Raw genomic sequence first — 13,532 nt, 5'->3', positions numbered from 1 at the left:
TGTCTTAATATATATGGTTTTATTCTACTCAACTATCACTAAATTACATGCCAATATAGGACATTTATATTATTCTCTGCACATGTTTATACACAAGACAAATTTTAACAAAACATATTTATTAAGGTAAATCTTAACAAATACATTTATTACGTAAAATACTGCAGCATTAATTAGGGTTCTGGTAATGTGATCTAGCAATGCATCTAATGTTTATTATTGTATCTCTTTTTTTTATTCCTCATGAAGCTTTTACTGATACACATAAAACACTTTACATTGGTAGCATCAATATTTTGGGATCAATCCAACCACCCTGATTATCAATAATGAAAACGATGCCTGAATTCCATCTTGAAGCGTCCGTTTCAGGGTCCGGCTACCGTGCACGCCAGCTCCCTGTCAACCCGTCTTAGCTTAGACAGCTGAACATTAGTTCAGAGTCAGTTGATAAGAGTAACTCCTGAGTTTTTTCCCTAGTATGACAAGTCCACAAACCTATACAGGACCTATTTACCAACATTTTAAGCAAATCAACAATGCATTTATTATTCAAATCTTTTTTATTGTTTCATGGAATTCAAATAAATAATGTTACAATCACAGAGCTAAAATCAAGCTCATCATGGAACGTAAACTGAGTCAAGTTCAAATAAATAGTTAAAAATATCATGGTCATTTCAATTTCAAATTCATTTTTATCTCTTTTACAGAAAAAGTGTATGGCTATGAGTTAATTTTTTTACATTTCCTTCTGAAGACAAATTCATTTTTACACTTCCTCAATAATATAATAAGCCATATCACAAAGCATTTGTTTTTGAAGTTGCAGTTGCAGCACAATAATCTTACAAAAGAACAGACACTGCCAGTGAAAGGCATCATGGGAACGTTGTAAGGACAGAGGATATTAGCTGAACACAGTTACATCCTGGAACAGAAAGTCAGATGTTAAAAACAATGGGTAAACACTACTCTTTTCCGAAACTGCCTTGACTGTGGAAATTCAAAAAACAGTTGTGGTTGCGTGAGATACAAAGAAAGACACAGCACTTAAGGCATAGCACTCGAGATGTTCGCTGACAGTCCCCAAAACGGCACCTGCCCCCTTCTCCCTCCCCAAGCTGCTCTGGCCAGTGGCCCGAACCGTCGTACCGCGTGGCTGCATCCGGCAGAGGACATTCCTCCACTGTGGTGGGATTGGGGGTTTGACTTGTTGAGTGTGTTTTCTCTACAGGGGGTTGGGGGGGAACAGAGTCCTGTGTATCAGAGCCACTGGAAAGGATTAAAGCCTTGGACACCTCCAGTCTGAAGGCCATGAGAGTCAAAGGTGCAGAAGGTGCCTGGTGATCCTCCCGGTACAGGAGCCAGGAGTTGACCAAAGCCAGATCCGTTAGGTACCAGAGCACCGCTTGAGGCCAGCAGGTTGGGGCCAAGGCAGTGAGGGGAATAGGGTAAAGGTTTCGCAAATCTCTGTTGAGAAGAGCCGACATCTGGGCCTTCTCAAAGTTGTCGGTGAGAGAAGCCATGCTCCTCTGGCCATTCCCCGCAGTAGAAAGAATAAAGCCGCAGTGTGATCTGCGTAACATCAGCTTCCCGTCTGAGCTCACAAACTCATCCCCGATCTGCCCTCGTGCTCCACCCACCCTGCCTGCACCATGAACTCCAGCAACCAGCAGGCGTTCCAGCATTGCTGGGGTGGAGAGTTCCTGTTTGCAAAGAAACACCATACTTCCTTTGGGGACCATTTTTTCTACAGCATCTTCTTTGTCTGAGAGATTCAATTTAAAATCCACATGTAGGAGTAAACCCCCAAATCCAATTAATGTAGTGCAGTAGAGAGACACTTTGTAATTGTGCAGCTTCCCGGTCAAAGGAAGTAGATATTGGTCAACTGCATAATCACCCTCTCTACTCAGGGACTGGCACCCTGCTTTGAAGCGGCTCAGTAATGGCTGAACCTTCCACATCGGATCAGTCTGTGTTTCGGAAGTGTTCGGATCATTTGTTTTGTCACATTGGCTTTCCCCGTCACTTTGCTGAGAAATTACACATTGACTGCTTGGCAGAGTTTTACCTTGCTGTCCATTTTGAAAGTCAACATCGAGCCTTTCTTCTTGAATAATACTGTTGACCGGATCTTTTGCAGGAGATGCAAACTTCAACCTGCAAGTCAGCTCGAGGAAACGTGAAAGTGGCATGGCATCAGCAACTAAGGGAACCTTTGTCAAGTCCTCCCAGTAGAGCCTTGGACTGGGAAACTGAAAAGAAAAGAGACAAAATATATAACTTTTGGGGGCCTTGAATCTAATTAAAGCTAGGGTTGGTAAGCCTGGAAAAGCTAGCAAGTGCAAACAACACTTTAAAAAAATGCAACCGATATGTCAACCTCCCATAAGCCCTCTTACCACAGTGACATCTTTAAAACACATGAGCGTGCACTGCCTGACAACTGCTGGAAGCTGGCTTTTGTGACTCGCTCGCTAACTTCTGGCCATTGTCTCATTTTGATTGGTGTGTGTTTCTTTGGCTTGAGAAGACTATGGTCATGCAGAGTGAGAGCATTGGCAGGATGCACGCAGGCAAGCACATCAGTTAGTGGCAGACAGCTACGCTAGCTAGTCGGGTTTACTACAGTCCTGCGAGGGCCACAAACAGATGCAGGCTTTTTTCATTTATTTTTTTTCAAACAACTTCATTTATTGATGGCTATCAGGACGTGAAGAGGATTTCAACAAATAATATAAAAAGGTGTCTCAGAAACAACTTAAGCAACCCTACCTTTACCAGAGTCAAGCAATAATTTAAGAAGCAAATCAAATAATAGGACAAACCTTCAAAGTTCCCATTGCAACGTGGATCCCAACAAACTGTGCAACCTCTCGTGCTGTGAAGGGGTTCGACATGCTGGATAGTTTATTTGTGCAATTGGCAATTTCTTTCCAGGTATCCCAACCGAAATATTTGGAGAAGTAATCAATAGGCTCCCTGTTCCTGTTTTCATCTCTTGGTGCAAGGAGCTGGTTTGTTGAAGTTGACAAACTGTGGAAGAAAAAGAAAAAACACCTTGAACAAACAGGTGAGCACCACACACAGATAACATTCAATAGATTTGCAATGACTATGCAAGTGCCACATTTTCAGTTTTTCAACATATTATTATCTACAACCAAGAGTTTGCCCATGACTCTATCAGTTAAGACAAATTGTAATGATAATTAATTATAATTTTTGCACAGTTGGACAGTCAACATGTTTTAGCAGTGTTCTGTGAAGGCCTGTGAATACTGTACCATAGAGATGTTTGATCTGACTGCCGTGCACCAATGGTCTTGTTCTTGTAAAAATAAGCCATCACTTCTGCTTCCGAGTCAAGCTGAGGCTCAGACAGTTCACCTCGTTCCTCTTCATCAGAGCTCCGGAGGAGAAAGTCCCGGACGTCTGGCGGATGAGGCCACTCAGCATCTGCCTCTGCTGAAAGACTGGTTACTTTACAGAGACATCAATGTTCAGCAATTTTGATAAATAGCTCATTAATAAAGTTGTTACTATTGCTTCTGTTTTTTGAAACGGAAAACAAACCTTGTCCATGTGTGAAGTCACTGACCCCTGGTTCTGACAACAGCCCTCTCACTGCTATCTCCTGGTAGTCTTGTGTGGCGTGGCTCCCTTCATCTGTTGTTAGCGGGGGGGGGAATTTTTTAATAAAGGTTTTACTATACTCTTCAATATACTGAGGATAAATATCTAGATAATCACTCACATAAAGCAGGATCAGCACTTTGAAGCTCTGTCTGATGTGCAACACTGGATCCCTCCGGTGTTAAACTCCCTCTGCTGGTCTGAGTGGCTCCGAGTAGAAGCTCCCTCTCCTCCTCTTTAACCGGGTAGAAGATACACTGGTTGGTGTTGAACTCTGGTGTGATGCAACTGTCGTTTATTGTCTCCCCAGTCTGTATCACTGAAAACACAAGTCCAGGAACATGATTCCTCCATCTCTGACGAGGCAGAACACACTGAATTTACCAACACATACGGCTTATTTATTTATCACCTTACTTCAGGAAAATCACCTATACCATGTAAGTGATATAATTCTATTGATTGTTTTTATTTTATAATCTATAGTGGATTATAAGAACCGTTCATGTCCATGCTGGACGGACCATTTTCTATGAATCATCTCCCTACTCTCTCACCCCTTTTCCTGTCTCTATCAAATAAAGGCCAAAAAATAATAATAAACAATCAGATTCTTGCAATGTTTTTGAAATGCTAAAACAGTATGTGCTCATACTCACATGGAGTTGCAGTGTTTTCATTGTCCACTGGCTCCACATTCCATCTGATGTGTCTGCTGCCCTGTGAGGCCTGAGCCTCATTCAGCACGAGGCTGCTCTCCTCTTTCACCAGAACGGTCCTGATGTCACGATGGTGATGTGGCTGCACATTTAACCTCGGCCTATTCTGACTGGAGGGTGCAACCAGCAGCGGGTCTGAGATATTCTCTTCAACCTTGATCTCCTGGCTCCCAGGGACTTGAAATACATTCGCAGTAATGTTTTTCAAACCCTGGAAAGAAAAAAAAAAAAATTGGGTAAAATAGCAGTACTTAATTCATTGTGAATGTACAGTGTTTGTTCATATCTAACCTGTCTCTGATTGATCCTCCTCAGGCACGGCTCTTTGTCAGCAGTCTCTCTCTGTCTGGAGGTGAGGAATTTCTCCAGTATGATGCCTGGAGACTGGTCAACCTCCCGGTCATGTTCCTCTCCTTCATTCATTACTTCCTCCACACTCGTGGTGACCGACTCCAGCTCAAACACGACTTGCTCTTCAGGAGATTCCTCTATCGCAGGGGGCACGAGAGGCAAACATGCGGCAGGAGCAGTAGCTTTTATGGCCTCACATTCAGGATTGGTCTCTGGCTGTGAAGTCTTTGTGCCAGTCTCAACTTCATCGTGAGTTTCTGAATCAGTGGTGATGGTATGTTTTTCATAAACGACCTGACATTCATCTTGTTCTTTCTCCGATTCTGTTCCTCTGACAGTATCCCCACCTAAAAATGTCTTAGCCATCATGCCCCTTTTTAGATGTCCCCTTCCTCGTCTCCTGCCCCTTGTAGCATTCTTTTTTGCGGCTCCTTTCCCTTCAACTTTTTTTCTCTGGACTAACATTTCTTCCTCTTCTTCCTTGATCACCACTTGGTGCGTGGAGCACGAAACTGTTTGCCAAGTTAAACTCTTTTCCATTATTGTTTCATCAGCTTGCCCAGGTGCTGTGGCTGTTTCAGTGCTTCCACTCTCAGAATTTCCCTTGGATTCATCTTGAGCAACACTTTCTTGCGATGAAGCTGGGTCGCTTTCATCTTTTTCATTCTGCTCCCCAACAGTGACCATATCTACCTCGAGAAGTAAATCCTCCTTGACGTCTTCATCCACGTTAGCTTGAACTTCAGAGTCTGGGCTGGGATGCTTCAGCAAACCGTTTTCTTGCTCTGCTTCATCTGATTCTAAAGGCTCCCCAGTCTCAAAATCCTTTGTCTGAGTAGAGGTACTTAAACCGGATTCAGATGTGAAATTTCGAGGCTTCTCACTGTTTTTCACTTGATCAGATAACGAGCAGTCGTCTGGAGAGGTATGAAATTGAACATCTGCTCCTGTTTTACTACCATGCTTATCTCCATGGGCACTCATTTCAACATCTGAGGGAGGAACAGGTAAAGACGGGGATGGAATCAAAGCTGGAAAACAGACACTCCGCTCTCGGTCTTCTAAAGCCAACTCTGTCATCTCAGGCTCCGTATCCCAGTCTGCAGCTGCATTTATCACCCCAACAACCTTATCACTCTGTTTGGGAAGCTGGTAAAGATCCAGCCTGGAAACCCCTTCAAAGATGTTCCCATTGGTGTACGTGAGACTGGGACTCTCCACGATATGCACCGTCGCTTTGTGCTTCTGAAGGGACGAGAGTTCACTGAATCTCTCCCCGCAGTCCTTACACTCTAAGGCACGTTTGGAATGAGAGGAAGTTATAACTCCCTCGGTCTCTACTTTCGAGGAGGCTTTGCGCTTCCTGGTGGTCTTTGGCTTGGTGGGTAGTGTCTCGGATGGTTGACGGGAAACATGTAGCGACGACAACAACGAAAGAGCTTTCTGCTTCTTTTTTGGTCTTCCTCCTTTCTTCTTGTTTTCTGCTGTGAGATTATTCGCAGACTCACTTGTTGGGTGTTTGTTGTCTTTACTCTGTTGGGACATTGTTTGGGCGTCCTGAGCTGAAGCCTCTTGTGTCTGACTTGATGCCTTTGATGGGTCTAACTTGTAAACTTTCAGCTGGGGCTGTTTGTGACCTTTCAGTAGAACAAGCGGGTCTTGTGTTGTGTGTGGTCCTTGTATTTCTGTTGAAGCTGTGCCTGTATTTGTATTAACGTCTTCCTTTTTTGCCCAGTTTTTCTTTCTCTTCCCATCCTTTGCTTTCTTGGGCTGATCTTTTCGCATTATTTTCGTTTGTTTTTTCTTTTTAAAAACAGGCAAAGCAGGAGTTTTGTGTTCACTTACTGTCATCACACCCTCCCTGGGTTGTTCCTTTGGCTTTTTTATTTTATTTTGTTTCGTATGCTCTTTGATTTGCTGCGCCTGTGGTTCCTGGTTTAATGAGGGAGATTTTATTTCAGCTGTAGATAGCAAGTGTCCCACTTCCCTCTCTTTTTTTCCCTTTCTTCCCTTCTTCTGTGATGCTTTTTTTGGTGAGAGATTTGATGTTATCTCTTTTTCCCGTGTTGGCTGATGCTCCTGTGATGGCTTCTTCTGTTTCTTGATTTTCTTTTCTTTGCTCGGTGGACCAAATTTAACAACAAGATGAGACTTTTTTGTTCTTTGGCGTTTGGCAGGTTTGGCTTCAATTTGTAAATCATCCTTTGTTATGGATCCGACCTGTTCTTGTATATATCCTTGAAAGATAAACGCCCTGGCTGGCTTTCTTTTCCGCACTTTAACTAGCTCTTGAGCCGACATTACATTAACAGGTAACTCTGAAATCTGTGGCACCTGCTTGGGCTCCAATTGTGATGGAACCTCTTTTGGAGCAGATGTGTCCTCAACTTCAGACAACTGTTTCTGACCCGTCTTGTGATCAACTAGCAATTTCTCAGATGATTCTTGTTCAAATGGCTCCTGCACTTCTTTTTCTTGCATCTCTTGTGTTGCACCTCCATCCATCACATTGTGGATTAGATCTAGACTTTCTGTCTGCACAAGTGACTCAACATCTTCTTTGACGTTTCTTTCAGATTCACTTGGGGTTTCTGTAAGTGTATCTGATTGAACAAAAGGGCAGGTAGTGACATCCTGTTGCTCTGTTTGTAAAGGTGTCAGCTCCAACTCAACAGTTGACATAAATGTTGGGACTGAGAGGCCGGTCTCCTGCTCATCTATCACAGTCTGATCTGGAATCTTCTCCAGTTCAGTGGTTGGCACAAGAGAGGAAGACGGGATTTCTTCTTTTGGCAAAGTTTTGGATTGCTCCAGCTCCAAAGTTGGCATCAGAGCAGGAGTAAGTTCTAATATGAACGTTTGCTCAAGGTTTTGTTTGAGGTCAGCGAACTCATCCTGACAAACCATTTGATTCACTGGGTCAGATTGAATTGCACTAATCTCAGGCTGTTGAAGGATCTGATGCATCACCTCTCCCTCGGGTCTCTCTGTTTGTTCAGTCTGAACAAATGTCAGCTCTATACTTTCACCTATGGTCATGTGGGAACCTAATTCTGAGAAATGAGGGTTTTCCAATTGGCCGTCCGGTGTAATAGGTTCCAGTATAATTGTTTGCTCCATTGGATCACATTGGTGGTTTAAAGTGTCCAGTTCAATTGTCTTTGATTCTGACTGTCCTATAAAATCTATCTGAGGGGGACTGACGTTTACTGGTTCTGCCAGATGTGATATTTGCTGCATTTCCAGTGGTGTGACATGAGACGGCACCTGCCCCAATATGACAACTTGGTTCACTTTCTGCACATTTCCTAAAGACTCAATCAGTCTGCGAATCTGCTCTGTGTCAATATTGGAATCAACTTTTTGCAGAGGTCCAATGGACTCCAGTTGTAATAGTCCTGGTTGGCAAATAGATATCGGAGTTATGATGGGTGTACCTAGCTTCACTTGCTGCCCAGCTGGTGGTGCATTTCTGGGTGCAGCAGGCAACAAATTGTGCTTAGTTTTCATGTGATGTTGCCGCGTCTTGGTAGTCTTGAAAACTGCCTTGCATATGGGGCAAGAATATTTTACTGTAGAGGCACCTGAAAATAATAAAAGAAAAAAGGTTGTAAGGTATTGTTGTATACTATGAAAAGCAAAACATATTTCCAGCACCCTTATGGTGTGTTCACCACAAATGTTCGTTATGTGTGTTACACACGATTAACCCGAATAAAAACACAAATGATCCCGGGAAAACTTGTGCTGCATTGTGTGAACACACCATTACAGTTTAAATTATATATATTATTGTATTACAGTATATTTATAATTGGATCAGAAAATGGGACTAAAGCTGAGTATGTAGCCATTTGAGTAGCTCTGTGCGGATGTACTCAGGCACTTTAAACTAACCGGCTGAGTGAGCACGTATAGTGTTTCCACTATCTATTGATATTGAACACAAATGGCAGAGTCAATAGCAGAAAGTCAAAAAGGACTCTCTCAACAGTTTGTAGTTTTCAGGAGTATCTATTGCCAGCCCCCGAAAAAAACTTGGATAATATCCAAATGAGCCCATGTGAGAATACAGCAATATCTCAGGATGAAAAGAGGAGCCATACCATAATTTACTAAGAAGATGGAATGGAAGATGTGAACTTAGAAAGACAGCTAGATTTGAGAGCTTTTGATGAAAAGGCCCGATGCCCGTGTTGATGTGCTGTTACATCCTGTCACTGAACACTCCAGAGATTTCGTTGTTGTGAATGTATCTGAGCGGAGAATCTCCTGCTGCGTTCTTCACATGCGAAATGCAAAGTCCGGAGAAAGTCAGGACCCAATTGTGCGGACATCCAGAGTTCATGTCTGAAAATGGCTTATGTTAGTTAAGCCTCACATTTACTAAGTAAGTCTAAATGCAACAAGACAAGAAGGATGGGGATATCAATAGTTTTGTAAGAGTTAGGGAATCAGAAATGTTATTAAGATTCATCCAGGGAAAGACAAGGATACTTGCTTGCTTGCTGGATGCTATATTTCATGGATATCTATTCAATTGCTCCAAACCACTATGTGAACCTCATGTTTACACTGGAGGATTCATCCTTTGCAAACCAAGAATGTTTGTGCAAACATTGATGGAAATCCAAAAAATAGTGGATATTTTAGTCTGGACCAAGGTGGTGGACTTGTAGTAGACCACAAAAAGTGTGTTACCTTTTCAATGTGTAAAATGACAGGATATTTATAAGATAAATTGTTTTCTCACCATCCTTTTTCTTCACTTGTGCTTTAGCTGCTTTAGCTGCGGCAGCTTGCTCATCCAGCTCCGCTCCCTCTGGCAGGTGTGACACCATATGTCTCTGCAGAGTTTTGGACATGGGGAAAGATTGGCCACATTCCTTGCAAACGTACGGCTTTTCTCCAGTGTGTTTGCGTCGGTGATACTTGAGCAATGTAAACGTTTTGCAAGGTTTGCCACAGTCAGTGCAGGCATAGCCGTCCTGGCCAAAATGAATTTTTTTATGAATGGTGAGCTCGGATGACTTTTTAAAGGCCACCCCGCAGATCTGACACTTGAAGGGTTTCTTCTCGATGTGGGCTTTCTGGTGAACCATGAGCTCTGTGGAGTTTGTGAAATGGCGGTCACAAACATAACAGGCAAAAAGGGCGTTCCTTAGTATGCACTGCTCATATTCTGCTGGATGGCTCGTCTTCAGATGGCGCTCTTTGCTCTTGTGGTCACTGAATATTATGTGGCACTCAATGCACTGCAGGGAGAGCTGTGATGCTGGAAGGAAACAGGAGAGGGAGTTAAAATGTAGCATACATTCATATTGTTAGCACAGAGACAAGTACATGAAGTATAAAGCATCCTCTAAAAAGGGAAAACAGCCACGACCAAAACTGGATTTTTAGGGCAGATACTAAATATAAATATATGAGAGTTTAAAAAATATGATAATGATATTTTAGTGGATTGTTTTCAAAACGTATAACACAAACACCTTTCATTTTTTTGATGAATTAAGACAAAAATATAAAATGAGCAGGACATTTTTAGCGCTCTCTGGTGGACCAAGACATACAGTGCAGTATGTGCAGATAAATATATCAGTGAGATGCTAATATTGGTTTATATATATAGGCCAAATTATTAGTCTGTAACTTGCAGTGTTTTGTTTGGCTGCTGCTGAGCACCAGAAGCTATTCATTCATTAAGTTTAATACTACATACATACTACATATAATACGATGGATATTGTGTCCAGTGTAATTATATATAGTATGTATGTAGTATTACAAAACAGGATAGGGTTTTAAAAGAATGCCATCTTGTGAGTAAGTATTTACACTGTAAAAATTGTATAATCTCCGCAGTGATGTTTGTGCAGTAAATATTTTAAAGTATGTAATATTGTATACTAAATCTAAAATCAATCAACAAAATGCCGTAGAAATCACAATAACCCATTTGCAACTGAACAAAAATTCAAGATGCTGCAAAAATGTATCACAACATATTTCTCTTTGTGTTTACTTTGTTGACAGAATATTGCACTGTAAACTGGGATTTTGAATAAACACTGAATCTCCAAACTAGGCAGTATAGCTGCTTTCAATTATGTACTGAACTCTTATGTACTGAACTTTTCAGGTGGGGCTGTATGTGAGAATGCAAATGACATTTTCAGGGACTAATCTTGCCAGCCCCCCTCGTGAAATGTCATGTCGGAGTGAGCCCATGTGAGAATGGAGCAGAAAGATTCACAGCGAGCGAGTGAACGCTTTGATGACGTTTCTAACATGCAACGCACGCTAAACTTGAAGAATACAATTACCTCAGGATAAAAAAGAGGTGCCACACATGTAGAGGATGCAGATGAAGGTGTCAATTTGGAAAGACTTTCAAGAGCTTTTAGCAAAAAGGGCCAATGCCGGTTTCGATGTGCTGTAAACAAAAACCCTGTGATTTCCCTAGCAGAATTTATGTGTCATATCCTGCCTCCTGCATTCTCTACTCAGATGCCCCTCCAAGCCTGAATGCTCTGCACATTTTTCTGTTGTTGTTTCTTTTGAAAGTAGCTGACCAGGACGAGAGTTCATGTCTGAAAACGGCGTATGAATCCTGTACCTTTAGTCCTAAATTCAATGTAATAATCAAACCCCAAGCAGAACCACACACATACAGTACAAAGTACTCACATGTAAGAGGCATGACCAGTGGTTTGGACATGTCCATTTTCAGAGGATCGATCATAGCCTTCTTGGAAGGAACATATTTCCTCCCATCACGTACAACTTTATCCTGTTTCTTTGCCTTTTGCCCGACACACAGAGGATTTGTGTTTGTGTCACATTTTGTGGGTGCACGTGTCTTTAAAGCAGAGTCCATCTCCATCCCTCCAGGCTTTTCTGAGGTCTCACTCAGCGGCAGAGGAGCAGTCTCGTTCTCCACTGCCTGCACGACTGCCACAGTGGCAGGTGTTTCTGGAGTTAGCACCCCCGCCTCATTTTCCTGTGGTGGGATTACTGTGTCAGTCTCAACCGGAGCCTCAGATGCAGCCCCCTCCTCTCGTGCATGTTGTTCATTGAGTGCTGGCTGAGCCTCTGTGCCTGTGTCCAGTGGTTGATCTGTGGGTGCTGTGGTCACAGGGGTTGGCCCGCTGTTTGCCCGGGTAGGACTCTGCATCGCTCCTGGCCTCTCAAATTGTTCATATGTTTCAATAAAAGCAGTTCCTATAGAAAAACACATATGACTGTTAATTACACAAGTAAACCACAACTAACATATCAACAATTACAGGAAACACACGATTTATTTCTTTACTTTGCATCAGTTAAACCTACAGGACTTTGTTAAGGGAAAGGCATCTTTACACAAGTAAAAAGCGGTGAGCTACATCTTTGTTTATCTGCGAGGCGACAGCTGGGGAAGCGGAGAATGAATGGGTTCACAACATTTGTATGACAAAGGAAGACTGGTGGACATGGAAGGCAGCCGGTGGAGGCTGTGACCCAATTCAACAATGAACTTTCTGTAAATAAAATGCCGGCAGAGGCTTGTAGCATGCAAACATGTTAAAAACACGCTATTAGCATGCCCGATTAGCCTAAATTCACCGGTTTGCGGTCAAATCTGGTTGGAAACCTTCAGCATTTCCGACCGAAAGCTGCTAAAAAACCACTCTTCTCCTAAGTCCGGTAGTAAACACGCCCTCGGGAGTGTGTGTGTGTGGATATAGAGGGATGTATATGTGAGGATATAGAGGGATGTAGATGTGAGGGTACCTGAGCTGCTCTGTCCGCACCAACATCTCCGCGTCGCACAAAGCTCAGCACTGCTGCAGACAGCGTGACGTCAGGGCTGACGACACGCGCAAGGGAATCATGGGAGTTGTATTGTTGTTGTTTTTTCCAGGTCCATCCTTCATAGGATTTTGTGCTCGACTGAAACTATACTACCCTTTATAATAATAATAATAATAATAATAATAATGCAAATGATGATTATAATGCAAATAATACCAAAAATTACAAGAAGAATAAAAACAATAATAATAATAAAAACGACCATAATAATACTAAACAGTAATAATAATATTAAACAATAATATAAATAATAATTACAAGAACAATAATAATAATAAAACCACCAACAACCACAATAATAATAAAAACATCAATAATTATTATAAATACAAAAATAATAATCATAATAATAATGATAATGATAATACTGTAGCTTCCCACGGTAAAGACGACACGAGACTTCAGCTCTCCTCGCTTACAGGTTTATTTGTGACCGTACACAGGTTACTGTAGACCAGTGGTCACCAACCTTTTCGAGCCCAAGATCACTTTTTAATTCCAAACGTAAGCCGAGATCTACCACCCTGATATCTTCCAAAAAAACCACTTAGGAGGGTCATATTTTTTATTTTTTGCAATTTGTGTTAAAGGCTGAATGTACAAGAAATATATATACACAAAGAGAGGCAGTTGTGCAACTTTTTCTATTCAATGCACAATATTCAAATTAATATCAATTCATATTTACAATGCAAAATATGTAGCTTCTCAGTTCCACCACATGTTCTGCAGAGGAGCTGCTACTGCAGCACAATGTTTTTACATATAGGCTTTGATTTGAATATGGCCACAAATATAATTATTGCCTTGTATGAAAGAAGTCCCTTACTAAAATAAATACCAGTACTACATAGTAGTGTAGCCGTGCATCTTCCGCTCTTGCAAATATTTCCCAATAAAACCTTTTTAAACAAGGGAATGGATTCCATTAACAGAAACGCTGGAGTGCTTTTATTTTGAAAA

The 13,532-nt window shown here is 41.8% G+C and overlaps 1 protein-coding gene across 1 annotated transcript; it reads right to left on the bottom strand.

Annotated features, from left to right (window-relative positions):
- Positions 1-544: 544 nt before the first annotated feature.
- LOC117777144 lies at positions 545-12,528 on the bottom strand. Its single transcript, XM_034611717.1, has 10 exons — positions 12,489-12,528; positions 11,403-11,922; positions 9,466-9,987; positions 4,653-8,296; positions 4,302-4,572; positions 3,764-3,961; positions 3,583-3,675; positions 3,294-3,474; positions 2,835-3,042; positions 545-2,261 (listed from the first exon to the last, which is right to left on the bottom strand). The coding sequence occupies exons 2-10, from the start codon at positions 11,887-11,889 to the stop codon at positions 972-974; spliced, it is 6,894 nt and encodes a 2,297-aa protein (XP_034467608.1). The 5' UTR covers positions 11,890-11,922; positions 12,489-12,528; the 3' UTR covers positions 545-971.
- Between the last annotated feature and the right edge of the window lie 1,004 nt (positions 12,529-13,532).

Source organism: Hippoglossus hippoglossus, chromosome 16 (genome assembly GCF_009819705.1).
Source record: "Hippoglossus hippoglossus isolate fHipHip1 chromosome 16, fHipHip1.pri, whole genome shotgun sequence".
Lineage (NCBI taxonomy): Eukaryota > Metazoa > Chordata > Actinopteri > Pleuronectiformes > Pleuronectidae > Hippoglossus > Hippoglossus hippoglossus.
The sequence above is the reverse complement of the archived record's forward strand: the minus strand, read 5'-3'. Positions and strand labels throughout refer to the sequence as shown.

Bases quoted from the DNA above. Each gene is read 5' to 3' on its own strand.
- LOC117777144 (XM_034611717.1), bottom strand. From the start codon at position 11,889: ATGCAGAGTCCTACCCGGGCAAACAGCGGGCCAACCCCTGTGACCACA. The intron at 4,573-4,652 runs GTTAGATATGAA...TTTTCTTTCCAG, and splicing joins GGAGGATCAATCAGAGACAG to GGTTTGAAAAACATTACTGC. The intron at 3,962-4,301 runs GTGAGTATGAGC...TTGTGTTTTCAG, and splicing joins TGAAAACACTGCAACTCCAT to TGATACAGACTGGGGAGACA.